This window comes from Pleurodeles waltl, chromosome 5 (assembly GCF_031143425.1).
Source record: "Pleurodeles waltl isolate 20211129_DDA chromosome 5, aPleWal1.hap1.20221129, whole genome shotgun sequence".
NCBI lineage: Eukaryota > Metazoa > Chordata > Amphibia > Caudata > Salamandridae > Pleurodeles > Pleurodeles waltl.
In genome coordinates, this window is record NC_090444.1 from 278,932,302 (window position 1) to 278,950,860 (window position 18,559).

Below are 18,559 nucleotides of genomic sequence, written 5' to 3' on the forward strand. Positions count from 1 at the left end.
ATACTGAAAGGTAATCCCACTGTTTCAAATAAGAAATACACTTCTCTTTTTAATTTGTTCTAAAATATTTCATTCTACGTATATCATTCATCAAAGCCTAAATTGCTCTCTCCCTCTCTCTCTGAATCTCTCAATTACTCTCTCTCTCTCTCACAGTTCGGTGGTTAGAGAGGTTGGCCGCAGGCCAGTCCCTGTGACCTACCCCACCCCGCATGGCCAAAGACTATGCACAGAGCAAGTGTGGGTGGTTGTAGTGGGTTATGGCCAAAGGCTGTGCACAGCAGTGGTTAGATGACCGTATTAATGAAAATTACTTTACATTAAAAAATTCAATTAACTATAATTTGTGCCCTAAGGTAGATATAACTCGCACCCTCACCATGCACAGTTTTTTTATCAAAAATTTTAATGCAAATATTACATTGATATTTTCAATGTTGTTATCAAAGACGTCATGAGTGCTGTTATTAGTGGGATGATTAGAAGTGCATGACGAGGGCGCGAGTTATAATAACTTGTGATAACTAACTGTAACTGGAGAATTTCTATGGTTTTGTAGGAGTAAATTCAGAACCTAACTATAACGTCCCTGTAACCTTTGGTTTTTTAAGTATATATATATATATATATATACATATATGTGTTTTTGTGGTGTGTCAAGGGTCATTTGTTCACTGTGGATTGTGTGGCCCACAGACAACATTAAGCAAACAAGGATTTATGACCTGCAAGACAATGGGGGAAAGTAATATTTTTGTTTCACTAAACTTCGTAACCGTTGCATCTCCGTTTCTCACGTGTGAAATATAGAACGTAATAGATTTTGCCAATGTATGGAACTTACAAACACTATTCCGAGAAAACATCTTTGAGTGTGCATTACTTATAAAGTTAGCTGCCTGCAGGTATGGTCTTCTGATAACAAATGTACACTCTGTGAAGCCTTCAACAAGAAAGCACACACGGGGAAAGCGCGGTTCTGAGATCTGTTGCTTCTGTCTGTTCATGAAGGGGCGGAGCCCGTTTTACCGAAGACAGCCGAGGAGCAGGGGATAACACTCACATTCCATGGGATACCAAATATTACACAACACCGGTAAGACGAGAAAGAGAGACATACATAGATGCACACACTGGGTGTCGCAAGAGCGAAGGCTAGACAATCAAAGGTGCACCAGAAGGAAAATCCAGCTTCCATTGCGTCCTCCACGTCTCCTCCTTTTCACTGGGTGGATTTTTTTTCACGTATCGCCATCGCTGGTGGTGAGAGGTGCGGCAGCAGCAACTGGGAGGCAGCGAGCAGCAAAATCCGTCCTTTCTGCTGCAGATTTTACTGGACGGGATTTGTTTTCTTTTATTTTGGGTGGGCGGAGAGGGTAAAATTCGTGCCGGTTCTGTTGCTGGTAAGCCCACGCAGCAGTGATCGGGTGCAGCCCTCCAGTCTCCCTTCCTCTCGCGCATCAGTCTGTCTTTGCATCCACCCTGGGCTGGGGAGTGTGATCTGCTGTTGGCGCGTGTTGGGACCAGACTGCATCCGTGGTAGAGGCAGCACCACCCTCCATTGTAAGCTGTCAGCCACTCCTACCACGCACTCATCTTCTTTCTAGTGGGCTCTTTTTTGGATTGTCATTTGGGTCTTCTCGCCTCATCTGGTGCTTGAAGGTGTTACAAGAAACGGAAAAATAAAACATTTGCCCAAGGAGCTGGTGGTGCATCGTTGCCTGGCCCCGGCTCTTGGAGCCAGTGGTGGAGCCTGAGGGAGCGCCCCCCTCGTCCACCCCTCCACCATGGTGGTTTTCAATGGGCTGCTGAAGATCCGAATTGGGGAAGCGGTGGACTTGAAGCCTACTCCTTGGTCACTGCGGCACGCTGTGGGTCCCCGGCCGCAGACCTTCCTTTTGGACCCCTACATTGCCCTGAATGTGGATGACTCCCGCATTGGGCAGACGGCCACTCGCCAGAAGACCAACAGTCCTGCCTGGCACGATGAGTTTGTCACTGATGTCTGCAATGGGCGCAAGATCGAGCTGGCTGTCTTCCATGATGCTCCTATTGGCTATGATGACTTTGTGGCCAACTGCACCATCCAGTTCGAGGACCTTCTGCAGAATGGCAGTCGACATTTTGAGGACTGGGTAAGGAACGACACCTCATCACATCATATATCAAGGGGTATAGATTGGGGATTCTGTATTACAGTGTTGAAACAGAATGGGAGACCTTTGAGTTTGTCATTAAGACAAGGCTTGGCTAACATCTCCCAGTGCTGATCCATCAACGCCTTTGTGGAAGGCCCATTACTGCCTGGAACGCAGGTCCACTATTGCTTTAGAGTTCCAGTAAAACCCCATAGATTCAATAATGCAGTTAAAGAACGTGGGTCCAATGTTATCTTAGAGGTGTACACAGTAATGTTCAGGAGGTCAGTTAATGGGCCTTGTCTCTAAGGTACCACTGCATCTGAATCCTCTCACATCGTTTACCACAGTCATCACAGACCTTGTTAAACACAAAATGACATATTTCAGGATCTTGTTCTAAATCATATTTTGCTAAGACAATGGGCGCATCTAGAGCTACAAGAGGCCTTTTAAGCTGAGCCATGGTGTTTGTGTTCTGAAGTCATTTTTGAAGTGTGTAGGTTAGTGCCTCGGACCTGTCAACTGCTTCTTTCCATTACAGCTTGCTCAAAGCCTAAATCTGTGAGGGTTTTCCAAACAAAGTGAATTTGTTTTTCCAACAAAAGTCAATGTTGAGTTCAGTGTCATTCTTTCTAAAAGTGTCTTTCTGATGTTGACATTGAGGTGTGACAGCCTGTAACTGTTAACACTCTAGAGATTCCTCATTTGATTGGATGCCTGTCTGAATATGGTTAAAGGTGGTTCATAACCCCATGTGTGTTTGGGCGCTGGGTACATCTATCAGTGTGCAAAGAATGACGGTGAGTTGAGCTCCTTTGTTTCTAAGTGGAAGTTTCGGGAGCAGCTCCTTTATGGGAATTCTCAACTCCTTGTATAAGAAAGGGAGCAATGTGAACTCTCTCTTTGTGAGATTAGGGATACACCTATGTGGGTGAATGTTACAGGTGCCTGACTGTAAATTCGCTACATGGGTTCTGTGTGCGTCCTTTTATGTGCGAGTTCAGGTGCCATGAGAATTCCCCATATATGTTTATATTTTGTGTGACCATGCTGTGTGGAGATGGTGCTATACTTTTCTCATTGGTCCTCACAGCATTCGTCTGTGTGATCGATGAAGTGATCTGAAAATCCAGTCGCATGTGCACACATGTAGCTCCTGTGAACTTCCAGCTGTGTGGTTAATTAAGTAGTCTGAACCTCATCTTCGTTTCAAGTGGAACAAAGAAGTCTGAACATCCAGCTCTTTGTGAGTGGGATGAGGAGGTCTGAGCATCCAGCTGTGTCTGAGTGGAATGGAGTCTGAATATCCAGCGGTATGTGTAAGATGGTCTGAACAACCATTTGTGTGTTTATTAAAAGAGCTATGGTCTGAACATTCAAATGTGTGTGAATGGAAGGAGTTAGTCTGAGCATCCAGCAGTGTGTGAGTGGAGTAAGGGTGGCCTGAACATCCAGCTGTGTAAGTGAAATCATGTGACCTGAACATTCAGTTATGTCCATGGATTGAGTGCTGACTACACAGCTGTGGGTGAGTGGAATGCTTTGGACTTTACATCTAGCTTTGTGTGTGTGTGTAATAGGGATGAGGAATCCATTTGGGTACCAATGAGGTGGCCTGAAAATCACCTGTAGGTGTGAATGAAATCATGTGGCCTGAACATTGTTTTTTTTATTAAATGAATGACTATGCAGCTGCGTGTCTTTGATAGTTCTGTGTTTGCGTGCCTGCGTGCGTGTTTGCCTGAGAAATTGGGGGCTCTCAGTATCCAACTGTGTGTCAAGTAATGTATGTTATGAACATCCTACCACGTGTGTGTGTAATGTAGTGGTCCAAATACCCAGCTGCAAGTGACTAGTATGTGGGGGCTTGAACATCCAGCAGTAGCTGTGTGAATGGGGTGCGGAAGTCTAGACATCCACCTCTGGGTTGAAAGAGGTGGCTTGAACATCCAGCTATGTGGGGAATAAGGTGGTCGGAATAACTAGACATATGTCAGCGGGATTAGGTGGCCTGGACATCCAGCTGGACCTGTGTGGGAGCTGATGATGGTGGCCTGAACGTTCCACTGTAGCTGTGTAAGAGTCGAATGATGTGGTCTGACCATCCAGCAGTCTGTGGATATAGCGGGGGAAAGTTGTTGTGTGTATTGTGATTGGTGCATTGGGTCCTGCGTGTGTGTGCGTCCGTGCTGTGATGCACCTACATCTCCCTACACAGTGGATAAACGTGATTTGACCTCTTCCGGGCTGAACAGAGGGGCTGGATTTGGCTACGAGTGAGTGCAGGTCCTGTGATCGAATTGCTTGCTGCCTCGGACTGCATTGGACCAATGTACAGTCTTGCCGGGCGGAGTGATAAGGCCTCCGGGTGTTTTTCGACCCTGTAATGACCGCGATGCATGGCCAGCGGTTGCCTAGGCTGCCAGCCTGCTATTTTTCTTTCGTATTATTGAATCATATATTTCCTTCCGTGTTGAATTCAACTAGGATCTTCTTCTCAGCCACATCTGTATTTGAAAATCTGCAGGGGCTGGGCCAGAATTTCAAAACACCATCTTGGTGTCAGGAGGTTTACGGTAACGCTGTGGTGATGTAACCTCGTGTTGCAGGATTCGCCTTTCCAGCTGTAGTGAGCATGCTGCTAGCCGAGCAACTGGTAGCCTGTAAGGAAGCCAGCACTGCGCTCCCGCGAGGCTCCGTGGAAGCTGCGTAGAATCGTGGATCATTTTAGTAATGTTACCTCTGAAGCGTGCACAACCACGGCCCGCGTGGGTGGCAGCTCGTCCAGACCATGGGCAGAGCAGGCTCCACCTGGTGTGTTGAAAGATGCGCAGGACCGGCACAGCGCACAGGCCCCAGCCGGCCAGGCGCTCCTTCAGCGATTCGTCGGGCCACGGGAGGGACGATGCAGCCTCAGCAACGCACATTTCACACTCCTGACTTCTTCTGAGAGCACATAATTGTTGCCGTTTTGTAATTTCAGTCGGTTGCGGCTTGTACTGAAATCAATACACGTGATGCTCAAATTAACTGTGTCGTATCCTTAAAACATTACGTTAGACTTGTTAGCCTTGAAAACTATCAATATTATTTTCTGTAGGTTTGTTACACATAGTGAAAGGCAGGAGATACATGAAAATAGTGCGTTTGCTATTAATTGGTGCTCCTGGTACATGGACAGGTTATTTTTGAGGGGTTTGACGCTGAGACCAGTTTCTACGATCTTGTTGGCAAGTAAAGTTGAAGATGATGGCTTCTGGGTAGGAAAGGGATTTGAAGTCGGAGAGGGACAGAGTCTGTTGTCTGCCTGTCAGTCGTTAGATGCACATGCTTACGACGCTCTGAGGTATAGTGTGAGTACTTACATCTCCTGACGGTTATCACGTTGCTTGGTACAGTCAGCACCAGGGCGCCCTGGAGCGCCTCGCATCTGCATGGGCCCCGCTGCATGAAGTGCTTTCCCATCACTAATTGTTTCTTTATTCTGCGTGTGATGCAGGCGGACTCCATGGCAACGGTGTTCACGCTGGTATGTTCGACAAGCACACGCTTTGGATCACAGGCGCAATTATAGCAGCTAAAACGGCACCCCAGCATCGAGGAGAGGCCTTTGTTTTTACAACCAGTGCCATTAAATGGAAAAGTGCTACTTCAAAAGTCCAGGTCGGCTGTAGTGACCTGCATAAGGCAATTTAGATGCAATTTATTATTGGTAATGTCAACGCAGGCCCTCGCGACTTGCTGGTTTTATTCTCCATTGGTGATCTGCTTTCGTGAATCGTAAACCTTGTAATATGAAAATGTCTTAATCTTGTGCGGTTAGTGACGAACATAAATTCGTGTTGTTGCTTAAAGCAGTGAGGCAAACACTGGGGGATGCTGCTATGTATGCTTAGTTCATTGTTGCCTTGGAGGCAGAGAGCGAGTGTCATCTTAAGTCTGGATAGGTGGAGCGTATCATTCATTCATAGCGTATAATGGTTTGGTAATAAGAAGGGAAGTTGCAGGAAGAGCTCCGAGTCACGTGACAGGAAGTCCTGGAAGGCCGCATGTCACATACCGGGAAGTTTTCAGTCGCAACGGTGCTTCCTTTCTGCATGTGTGTTCATCTGCACTAAACTCACGGTACAAAAAGTGCAATGTGTGCAGTGTGTTTGTGCTAAGCACGAGTGCGGTGTTTACATCTCTGCACTAGTCTAACGATAGAAAAATGTGAAGCCTACTTACGCAAAGCAAGTGATACAGGGTTTAAAGCCTCTGTGTTTTTAAACTCAGGGTGTACAATTTGTAGTATTTATAGTCTGTCTGTACTAAGCACACAGTAAAAGAAGTGTAGTGTTTATTCACAAGTTGTCCGTACTAAGTACGTCACTAGGTGTGCAGCATTCGTTCACTGTCAATATCGTGCAGTTGAATAAGTCAATGCAACAGGCCTTAGGGGCATATTTACAAGAAGGTGGTGCAGGGCAGGGCCGCAAGTGGCCTTGCTGCGCTGTCCTGCACTACAGGGAAAGGGCAGAAGTGCACCATATTTACAAAATACAGTGCATTTCTGCCCCGCCCCCCTGCGCCCCTTTGGCTGCTTAGCGCCACCGAAGGCACCCTTGCACTGTGGTGCAAGGGTGCCTGTGTTGCATGCAGGGACACGTTTCTGCACAAAAATAATCCATTGAGGCGTTTTCCTCTTTCAATGTGCGCTGCAGAATGCAGCACACACGAAAGAGAAAAAAACAAGGAGAAATAAAGATATTTCTCCTCGTTACGCCTCACCTGGGAAGGCGTACGGTTTTGACGCATCCCCAGGTTTACACGTCCTTGTAAATCTGAGACTGTGCCAAAACCCATGGGTGTTGCGTGGGAAAACCTGCTGCAGTGCCCATGGAGTGCCCACCTGATGCAGAGTAAGGTAACGCAGCGGCTTGCGCTGCCTTCCCTTACTCCATATCTACGAGGCCATGAAAAGCCACAAAAGTGCCAACGGAGCATAAAAAAAATAATTGCTGGCGGCACTTGGAGTTGTAAATATGCCCCTTAGTGTCTGGCTTGCAGAGAACATGGCACAATCAGTGGAACTGTGCAGTATTTATCGACTACCTGTACTAAGCCCATAATAAGAGGAATGCAGTACTACCCCTTTGACTAACTGCACCAAAGATTTTGGAAAATATAATGTTTACAGCTTGTTTATGTGACTGCCCTAACCACGTGACGCAAACAGTGCAGTTTTCACAACCTTTTTTTGCGACTGCACTGACAACATGGTTGAAATGTTGCTGTATTTACAGCCCCTTTACTTTGGCTGAGTTCACCAACTCTTTTAGAACTTATTTCTTTACACACAGTTCTGTGTGCATGTTTGTGTGTACACGCAAGGGCTGCACTAAACATGTGGTGCAAACAGAGCAGTGATAAGTGTGTCTTTTAGTTTTATATTATTGTTTATTGATATTTATTGTTTATTTTTTTGATGGACATTCTGTATTCAGAATTTTTCAATGGGACAACACAAGAGTGGTTTTTCATGGCATTGGCTCGATCTTAGCAGGATGCCAGGATATACCGCTGGTAGATTGGGCAGCATTTTTTTTTCTTTCAGGCAAGTACTTTCTAATTCCTTTTCTATTTTTGGATGAATAAAGCCAATTGTATTTCTTTAAAAGCGAACCTCGGGTGCAACTGCATGTAGGCACGCATACTAAATGTCCTAGTTATTCAGCAAAAGTTACTGCAACATACAAACTTGTATATTTGTCAGTTTACTGGCATGTCACCTTTTTTAAGATGTTGCAAATACCCAAATGTTGCTAAAATATATCTACGGACTTAGGAGGCTTGGAATCAAGTGGGAGATACCATGAAATGCAACACTGGCATCTTTAATTATAATGAAACACCCACAATGAATGAGTGGATACAAATCATATCCGAGAAAATGGAGATTTGACAAGCTACTGTGTACAGTGCTTACAGTACTCGTCTGCGGCGTGATGGTTTGGAATACCTACCAAGGCCTGAAGGTTGGCTTTGCTGCATGTAGACTAATGGAGATAAGCTGATGAGCTAGTATTACAACTGCTGTTCTATTACTGTCACAAGGCCATGTGCAGTCCAAAAACTGGAGGTTAATATTAGGTTTGCCTCTCATGGCAGGCATTGTTTCTTTTCCAGCTATCAAGTTCAACAGGTGGCAGTGCCCTGCATGCTCCTGAAGGACTGTGCAGGGATCTTCGGTACTACACACAATGTGATGCTCTACCATTCCCCCCTTTTCCAGGGGGGCAATACATAATCGTTCTGTGTGCAGTTTAACACTTATCCTGCTACATGGTTCATGGGTAACAGAATTGGAGTGTAAGGCGGCTTCTCTTGGAAAAATAACGGGAACATTCCAAAATACTCACAACATCATTGTCTGTCTTCATCTTGACTTGAAAACATCTGCTCACATCATGCTGGCCTTGAAGCCTCCCCGTTGGCTACCATTCAAACAAGGTTTCAATGTCTGCAATATCTTAGAAAGTTCTGCCCTGGTGGTAACTCTCTGTTTGCTGCACTATGCCTCCCAACCTGATATTTAAGGATGGCCTCTCAACACCACCTTACTGTGATGTTGCCAAGGTTCAAATCTTGGGATGAACCTTGAAAAAGTCTGGAAACGCCTCAAGTCCCACCTCTTTGGGCACACTTATGTCTTACAGTGACTGTAACAACTCTGCCTGTTGTTTTAATATTGTCTGCTGTTGTCAATTTCCCCACTATTGCTTAATCAATCTGTTCTCTGAATGATCCTCTGATTGCACTAGCATTATATAAAAACAATAAATAATTACAAAAAAACGATGTTCTTGTTATAACTCTGGCCTTATTACTGGCATTATGCCATGCATTGCAGCTAGGTTTTCTTTTCTAGTGCAGGATGTGTACCTCAGAGGGGAGTAGTAGGACAGTGTGGCTTTCTCAATATATAGACTGTGAAAATCATAAAACTCTGTTGTTCAGCCAAAGACATGTGAGATGAGCAGTTTTAGGGCCTCAGTGGTGGTTTAGATTGCTTCATATGAAGGAGCAGCTCTCCGCCTAAACTTTGGGACTACTTAGGGTTCCCTCCTTCCTTTTTTTGCATATTTTATGCAGCACTCTAAGCCTCAAAGGGTATTGCTTTGAGATATATGTATAGTCGATCATCATCTAGAAACAGCAACCATCCTATTGTGATGTGTGCTACGCAAATACTGTGACCTATCATATCATATATCTATATATTCACACACATTCAATTATCTGATTATTGGTACAAGGCCCTGGTCCCCACAACATTTTCAAAACCATCAGCATGTGCAGCTTCCGAATAGGCACTCACCTCACTAAGGGCTTGGAACTGGCAAAGAGAGACAAGTTGTTTGTTCTGTCTAGTGTCCTTGTACCTTGGTATGGGTGTAGGATATACAGGACACTAGACTTACGGTGATTCTAGGAGGTAAGGGGTGAACCCAGTCTCCATGCTTGTTCTTTGCTCTGTGTTAGGCAATGGCTCTAAAGGCGGAATCATTTGGTTAGTATACTTCCCTTTCAATTGTTAAGGTGTCTTTGAAATCATTCTTAGATTGCAGCCTCTAAATACAGGCTAGCCTTCTTCTACGATGTGGCCCTGGAACTGCTTATGATGAGGCACACATCTCATGTTAGAGACCGGCAGAAGCTTAGAAGTGCAACTTTCTCTATTCCGTGTCGGAAATACCCCTCCTAAAACAGAGTGGAGACCTGCCTCGTGCTTCTCTGTCCTAAAAAGAAAGGTGGAATAGATCAGGGAAGTGCAAGGTGGGATACCTAGAGCAAAAAAGAAAATATATAAATCTATTTGGAATATAGTGTATTATGTGATGATTTTCACAGAGGGATAGTTACATCAAATAGTCAAGAGTGAAACTCAAGTTGTCTGTCATGTCACTCAGAACTGCAAGATGAAAAACATCCCCGTAAATCACTTATCTATAACCTTATGTTATGTATGGCCCACAAAATCATCTGCCCCTGCTTTCCAATGTTGTGCAGGAGCAGTGACATAAAATGATCTCTCCTCCCTGACCCAAATGTAAAAAATAAAAAATAACCTGACCACCTGACGCCCACCTCGCCATTCACTGGGTCTTCACCATCCTCTCCTCGAGAAGCTGCGGTCCCCGCTTTCCAGCGTGGCTCTGACAGGCTCTCAGGGAGCCCAGTCAGATCAGCTGGGAAGTCCTTTATGACATAGCACCAGTGAGTTACAAGTTCAATTACCCAGTGTTCGTATGTCATAGCAGGGAATTAGTGGATTTAGAATCGAGTCATTCCTTCACACAATTGACGCTCTTTGAGAGCAATGCATAACAAAAAAGCATAGCCTTTTTGAAGCATTTGACATTGGTTGGAAGTTGCTGTAGAATGTCATATTCTTCAGCCTTGTTTATCTGTGAAACTTATGTAGCAGATATTTTGATATCATTTGACTGCGAGAGTGCATGGCTATGTCTTACTAGTTAATGTCAATTGTATTGCCTATAATATGATCAGTATTTATTTGTTTGTACTAAACCAAAATCATCTTAATTTGTGGTATTTTTGTACTTGGATGGCAAACCTGTGTGCATATAGCCCGGGGTTTTTTGGATTGAGTGCGCAAGTGCTCTGACCTGTTGTAATGTATCTGTGGGCATGCCCATCACTATCACCTGTTCCTGGGCTTGCCTTTCAAAAATCCTTTGTTATCATTGGTAAATGCTTTACATATGTCCCTCTTTGGGGCGGTTTGGTTACCTCCTTGGACACCGACCCGAATGTATGATGGAACAACTAATGCGAGAACCAGTCATGCCTGAACAACACAGTCGGAACAACAACTGCGTTGTTACCACAAATACATTTACCACGCATGCCTTTACAACGATTTTTCATTGTAAAAGCATGCCTAGTAAAGGCATGTGTGGAAACTGCATGCATGGTTCTAGCATGCCACCCCCACCTGCACTAAGGCCCAGATGTACCCCACTCCTAATACTAAAACAACCCCGACCCCCCAACCCTCGCCCTTAAAAACAAAATTACCTCAACACCCCCTTCCCACCCTGAGCCCTAAAACCTTCCCTGACTCCCTCACCTGCCCTAAAAACAACTGACCCCACCCCTAAAAACAGAACTACCCTGACCCCAAAAAGGAAAGTACCTCGATCCCCCACCCTGCCCCCAAAAACCAAACTACCCCGATCTCCCCCACCCCACCCCAAAAACAAAACTACCCTGAGCCTCCCACCCTGCCCTTAAAAACCAAACTAACTCGAACCCCCACTCCAAAACCAAACTACCCCGATCCCCCGCCCCTAAAAACCAAACTACCCCGATCTCCCATCCCTAAAAACAAAAGTACCCCAACCCCCTTCCCCTAAAAACAAAACTACCTCCACCCCTTAAAACCAAACTACCCTGACCCCCACTCCTAAAAACTAAACTACCCCGACCTCCCCACCCAGCCCCTAAAACAAAAACTACCCCACCCCGCTCCTAAAAACCAAACCTGAGCCCCCCCACCACCACCACTCCTAAAAACAAAACTACTGTACCCTCCAATCCCTGCCCCTAAAAACAGAACTACCCCTATCCCCGCCCCTAAAAACAAAACTACCCTGACCCCCCACCTCTAAAAACCAAACTACCCCGATCCCCCCCACCCCGCCCTAAAAACAAAACTACCCCGACCCCCTCACCGCCGCCCCTAAAAACAGAACTACCCCACCCCAAAACCAGAACCACTCTGACCATCCACCCCTAAAAACAAAACTACCCTGATCACCCCACCCCTAAAAACAAAATTACCCCGGCCCTCCCACCCTGCCCCCAAAAACAAAACTACCCCAATCCTCCCACCCCACCCCCAGAAACAGAACTACCCCGACCCCCACCCCCAAAAACAAAACTACCCTGACCCCCCTGCCCCAAGCCCTAGATCCACCCCACCCCTAAAAACTAACCCCAACCCCACATAACTGAGCGTGTCCTCTCCCGATCCACTTTGCCTTTTTCTCTGCCTTAACCACGCATATGTGTTGTTCAGCACATGCGCGGTTAAGGCGGAGAAAAAGGCAGTCATTCCGGCAAGCGTGGTTACGCTTGCGTTGTTCACGGCATTGTTCTTCTAGAGTCGTTGTTGAGGACGTTCCTTCATCAACCCTGTTACATAGATAATTTCATGATTGCTGATTCTATTGACTGCGAGCGAACTTCTTTTTCCTTTTGTGTCTCTCCTTCTTGCTCATGCTTATGGCGGCCTTGGCGCATTGAATCGGCTCACTTATGTCAACTGTTTTACTTTTCAATTTAAGTGGCAAGAAAAGTCCAGTTAAGAATTTAGAACGTTAACAGCTCTCACTCAAGCAAACGCGAGATCCATTGCATTGCAAATGCTTGTTTCATGTTGTACATACGGTGACAGTGATGGTAGGGTGCGTGTCTGAATCAGTGGACAGCATACTTTGGACAACCATAAGTTAACAGGGGGTGGTTATTTTTGTATACTCATTTAACCTACTATTGAGAGCTGCACGTTTTTTAAATAGACCCGTTTCTAAAACTGTAAACAGAAAGCGTTCAATATGTTACATTGTTTAAAACAAACATTTTAGGAAAATAAACATCAGCGCCTAACTTCAGGACCTCAAAAACAGTATCGGGATTCGATCAGGAGCGGGGAAAGCCTTTTGCACTCTCCTTCTCTCTCTCTGAATTGTGATGCTGTGTATTTATAAACCACCTTGCAGCTCGGAGCGATAACAGAGGTTCTCGCTCTCATGCTGAGAGGCACAGCCAAGACGGTGCTGTTTACTTCAAAAGGCTGTGCACTGCTCCGTGCCGTTAAATGCGTGATGCGCCGGAAAGGACACGTGACAGAGGGCATGGTTGTTTTTTTGCACAAGTCTTGGTGCTTGGAGAGTCAAGCCCTAGTTTTTTTAAATGTTGTTTTTAAAGTGGCACTGTATGAATACCTGGTAGATGCCATTGTTAGATTAGGATGTCTCGCGTTCATTCACTTACTTGGGCACTCATTCAAGTATTTGTGTACACACTCATATGTATAAACTCATCCACAATCGCTCTTGGTCACATTCATATAATCAATGGAATGTGAGAGCCTTTGTCGTAGTCGCTCACTCACTCTCACATCGCTACAGGCTCCCTCACTTTATACGTGTACCTTAAAGCGGCGGCCAGCAGTTTTAGGAGGGAGGGGGCTGGCGGGAAGCATACTCACACTTTCACACACACGCATGCACGCACACAGGCCCGCACATCCATTAATAACACTCATCAACATTCAAACATACACACACGCACCAAACATTAATTTAATAAGATCACACACACACCACCCCCCACCACACACACGCACACATATATATACACTCTCTCTCTTACCTTCAGCCTGGGAGGTCCCAGGAGGGTTGGTACTGCTGCCTTCCCCAGTGAGGGAAGGCAGCAGTCCCAGCTTCGTCACAGGGTGGGATGGGGTCAGTGAGACTGCTGACCCCACCCCACTCTGTGACGAGGTTCACTGAATGACACTCGCCCTGGGGGCTTCAGGACTTATACCTGAAGTGCTCAGGTCGGAGTCAATGGGTGACGCTTTCCTCATCACCTGGGGGAGGGCCTCGAGGCACCTTTGCTGAGCCGAGGAGGTCATGCCCATAGGAGCTGTGACCTCTTCAGCCCAGCAAAGTTCAGCTCAGGCAACCGGGAGCAAATTGCACGTCTGCTCCTGGCTGTCTGACATGAACATGAAGAGTGTCTGTCAGGCTGACCTTTGCACAGCCTGACAGACACTCTTCATAAGGGGCAAAAGGTGGGGCAGCGTGGCCCATCTGCCCTAAAGGACGGGCCGTGCCTGGTACCTTAGTTACCATATTGAAGGTCTACATTCCGGACATCTTGATGCATCCCCACCACACCATGTTTCATAGCCTGGACTTTCCAGCTGTTCTTTCATAGCATGATGGGTTTGGCCATATAACAATCAGAGTATGTTTAATCCAGTTTCTCTATGTTTCAAACATCCTTTGTTGCAACCAATCATTTATTCTTAAAAGAAAACAAAACGTAAATATCAATTAGTACACGTTAGGTATGGCCAAGAGACAGCTTTAGCTTTATAGTGAACCGCTGTAATAAAAAATACATATCTACATACAAGCGACCATGGGTCAGTCCTCTATAGCCATTGATTCTCTTCCACTGTGAGAGATGGAAAACGTTCCCCATCACATGTGACATTCAATTTAAAACAAGTGTACTTTACTGCGGGGTTTCTGGGCCAATCCTTTACTTTGCAGATGTTTATTTCTTTCCATTTGTTATCCATTCTGATGTCTTTTGTCATCCTTGTGTGTTTAAACTATGTCTTCAGGTTACACTAATTCAAAGCCAATAGTATAATACATTTTCTTTGTGCAATAAGAATCATATTTCCCTGTGATGTATATTAAAACTGAAAATGGTTTCTATGCCTGTTCAAAGCTCCTGCTAGGAAGCACCCATGGTGTCTATTAAAGTTATATGAGATGGTTAATTTTATGAACAATAAAAGTTATTACTGAAAGCATATTCCTGCCACGTAGAGGTGCCAGCATGATTTCATTTATCTTTCTATTTTTGTAAAGTGGCATGGGCTTTGAATAAACAAAAAATAATCATCACATCATCTAGCAAAGGCATGACCTATTGATTTTCTAAAGTTTCTGTTCAACTTTTAGGTTTGTGATCTGTAAAACTTGGTGGCTTGCTTCTGTTTATTCTGATATTAATTGATACCCAAGGCCACCTCTGACAACTTCCTGTAAATTCTAGGATCAGCTAAGCAGTTTACTTTTGAGAATGTGTCTGTGTGATTTTTCTTTTGCCATCTATGGGTGGTTGGGTCTTTTTGAATGCAATTCCAGGAATATAGAACTACTTGTCTCTGGGGCGTGAAGAATGCATAATATATTTGCAGTCATTGTGTGATGTGATTTATTTCAATTTCCTACTGTATTGCACTTGAAAATTGTATATTTTATTGGGGTAGAATTTCTACATTTTCCATTTGTTGGTCAGGAAAGTTGCAATTAAAAACTGCTTCCTATAGGAATCTTAAAATATAATTCTCAGACACATCACTCAAGTTGGTGTCCTTGTATTTGGCAATCTTCTGGATGTTCAGTGCTTTTTAGTAGCCTTGTTACTATGGTAAATATTTAAAATTATGCTCAAATGACTCCCTGGAGGCTAAATGAAGCATTCAATGACTACAAAGAGGCACTAAATACCACAACAAATCTGGGGAATGTTAGTTTCATGAGGCCTGTCTGGAGGTAAGTCAGATTTTGTTAATGTGGTGTTGGCCTCGCTCTCATGTTTGGTGCGCTCCTTATTCTGAACAGATTTGAAGCAGGTCCCTCCTCCAAATCTGGGTGATTCTGAGCCATTAAAAAGGCAAACGAGAGGAAAGATGTAGAAAGAAGATGAATTGATTTCTGTTCTGTGCTTTCCACTCTCTCTTATGCGCATAGGCTGCTGCTAGCACTTGTGTGTGCTGGACACTACATCTGAATTGTAGCCCTAGTCACAAAGTTGGCACATGGAAAATAGCGCAAGACTTGCAGTGCACTAACTTGGATCACTAGCAGCGGATGAAACGTCAGTGCACCGGTTAAGGCAGAGGTTCTGAGGCAAGCGATCTTATCCTTGTGCACTGTAGTGATACTATACTTGTTGCTTGCGGTGATGCTTCGTGTCTTTAGGTAACGGCGTAGATCGTACATTTCTGACCGGCCTATTCTTATAGCTAGGACAAGAACTCCAAGTATATGCTTGCTACACAGCACCTAAACAAAGATTCCCAGAAGCAATATGCCACTCCTACCCCAGATGTCTCCATGAATGCTGGGAATTGTCTCATGTGCTGTATCTAGTGTTGTCATAAGCGCTTTCACTCCTCTCCTGCAGGCGGCTGCTGTCCCACCCTTAAATTCACTAGCAGTGCACTGAAACAAGCGCATCCACAATTATCCTTTGCATAATATAGGAATTTTGTAGCACAAGGAGATACCCTTCTCTGACCTTTGTGAAGGTAGTCATTCTAGCCTAATAGACACCTCCCCACGTAATGCAGCATTTGTGGAATAACATTACCTTCTGGACTGTCATGAGATAATCAAGAGTGCTCTGTCTCTGGATAGTCACTCAGTATGTTTTGATTATGTGGAAAACTAACCTAAGTGAGGAATCTCTTCTTATCACCTCCATCCTAACCTCCCTCTGTACTGGCGATCCCAACATCCTAGTCAAAAGGAATTCACAACAATGACAAGGGCCTTTTTCCCAAAATGAGAACTCACAGTCAGTGCAAAACCCGGGGAGAGAGCGCTGGTGTTCAGTTGGGCACTAGTACATGGATCTACTCTTAATTCTGTGAGCCCCCTGCACATACACCAGCGTATGGGTCATTTCCAGGTCCATGTCCTTTTCAAATCCACTCCATGTGAATGAAGCTGCCAGTTCCGTGCAGCCGCAGAAAATATACTTAGGTTCCAAATTTGGTGCAGACCCATGTGAGTGGATTGGAGGAGGAGGCATCTTTTCTATTGTGTATTTGCAGATTATCTTAGTATAGTTTGTTTGTTTTTCTACTGTCACTTTCAATTTCAGTGTGTTTTGTGCTCTGCATAAAGATACCCGCTAGTCATATCCGCGAAGGATCTGCCACCAGGGGTGGACTGATTTATAGGGCAACCAGGCAGTGCCCGAGGGGCTGGTGTGCCAGGTCAATGTGTGGGCCAGTTTTTCGGTTGTTTGTTGGCCGGTTTTTACTGTTGATTTCCATGATATTAAAACATAAAGCACGTGCAGCAAGCTCAAATCCATGTAGTCTTCGTTACCTTGCAAGAGACTTAGGGCCTCGTTACAAGTTTGGCGGAGGGGATTACTCTGTCACAAATGTGATGGACATCCTGTGCACCGTATTACAAGCTCCGTAGGATGTAACGGAACTTGTAATATGGTGGATGGGATATCCGCCACGTGTGTGACTGAGTCCCCCCCCTCCCCAGACTCTTAATGAGACTCTGTATGTCTTTACAAGTTCTAAATGGTCCCAATTTGAAAACGTGGGCCACATTTTTAGCTTTATAATTCACTAATAAGCCACTTTTATTATAGCGCCTGGGCCTATTTTCTGTCCCAGTCCGTCCCTGTTGCAGCAGGAAATCACCTACAATACTTCAAATGTATCTCTTGTATAGTTTCAGCACAGCCCTAGAAGCAAGAGATCTGTCTTTTCAATGAAGATTCTGGTAGTTATATGCTTCCAGGAAAACATGATAATTCTCGTTTGCATGGCCTGTTCTGGAACCCCAGGTTGTCTCAGGACAATCAAGGGGTAGTGAACCGGCTGGAATTGTTCGCCTCTATGCCGCATTACCAACAGAAGTGCTTGAAGGGCGAGTGCCTGCGGTGGAAATTGAAACAGGCCATCCATTAACAGCATTCACATGGCTGTTTCACTTCTGCTTTTATGCGTTTGTTGCCTTTCATCTGTAATCCTAAATTAAATAAATAAAATATAAGCTTTTGAAGTAACACCACGATTGTTCCTTTGCCCTACAGTATCATTAAATATTAACTGTGCGGAAGTGGCATTAGAGTGTCCTGCTTCCTCAGTGGGTTTACAATAAAACTTTTCTGGAGCCTAAGCTGGTGTCAGCAGAGGTGTGTGCCAAAAGACAACGTATAAATATGTTTACTCTCCAACATAGATTGATGGTAGTCCTTTTTACAACCTCATCCTAACAAAACAAGGTCATAAACTGATCAATCGGGAGTGTGAATGGAGTGCAGTGACTCAAGGTTAACATGGAATGGAGGAAACATGATCAGGTGAAGACCATGATCAGGTGTATGTTTCTGTTATCGGTGTGCTTTTTAAAGTCTGCCTGTGAAAGATGTATTGAAATGTGAAAGAGGATGGGCCACTCCTTGCACCATCTCTGAAGCACTGTATGCTTAATTGCCATCTTTTTTTTATCATCATCAGTGCTTTAAATGGGCCGGTACTGTCCAGTACGGAGTACCAGCACTTTATTATTTTTAGAGGGAGAGTACCTACACTTCTCAAGAAAAAAGGTAAATACATTTAATTAGAGAGTACCGGCACTTCTCAGAAATAAGCAGGTACTCTGGTACAGAGTACCAGCACTTCTATTTTTCCATTTCAAGCACTGATCATCATCATCATCCATACATGATGCCTCCATCGGCAAACAACAATCAATCATGGCAACACAAGCCTAGTAGTTTACTTTCTTCATTAGTTTCTGAAAAATATCAGAACCTTTGACTTTCTCCTGAGCCTAGTACAT

The 18,559-nt window shown here is 44.7% G+C and overlaps 1 protein-coding gene across 2 annotated transcripts in view; it reads left to right on the forward strand.

The window, feature by feature from the left end:
* Positions 1-1,015: 1,015 nt before the first annotated feature.
* The window catches only part of PRKCE (protein kinase C epsilon), a 1,050,532-nt gene continuing 1,032,988 nt past the window's right edge, over positions 1,016-18,559 (forward strand). Inside the window, exon 1 of one of the 2 annotated variants that reach the window (XM_069234014.1) lies at positions 1,016-2,135. In XM_069234014.1, coding sequence (XP_069090115.1) covers positions 1,788-2,135 — 348 coding nt within the window. In that variant the 5' untranslated portion in view covers positions 1,016-1,787. The remainder of the gene's footprint in view (positions 2,136-18,559) is intronic. The other variant, XM_069234015.1, reaches the window with a different exon arrangement.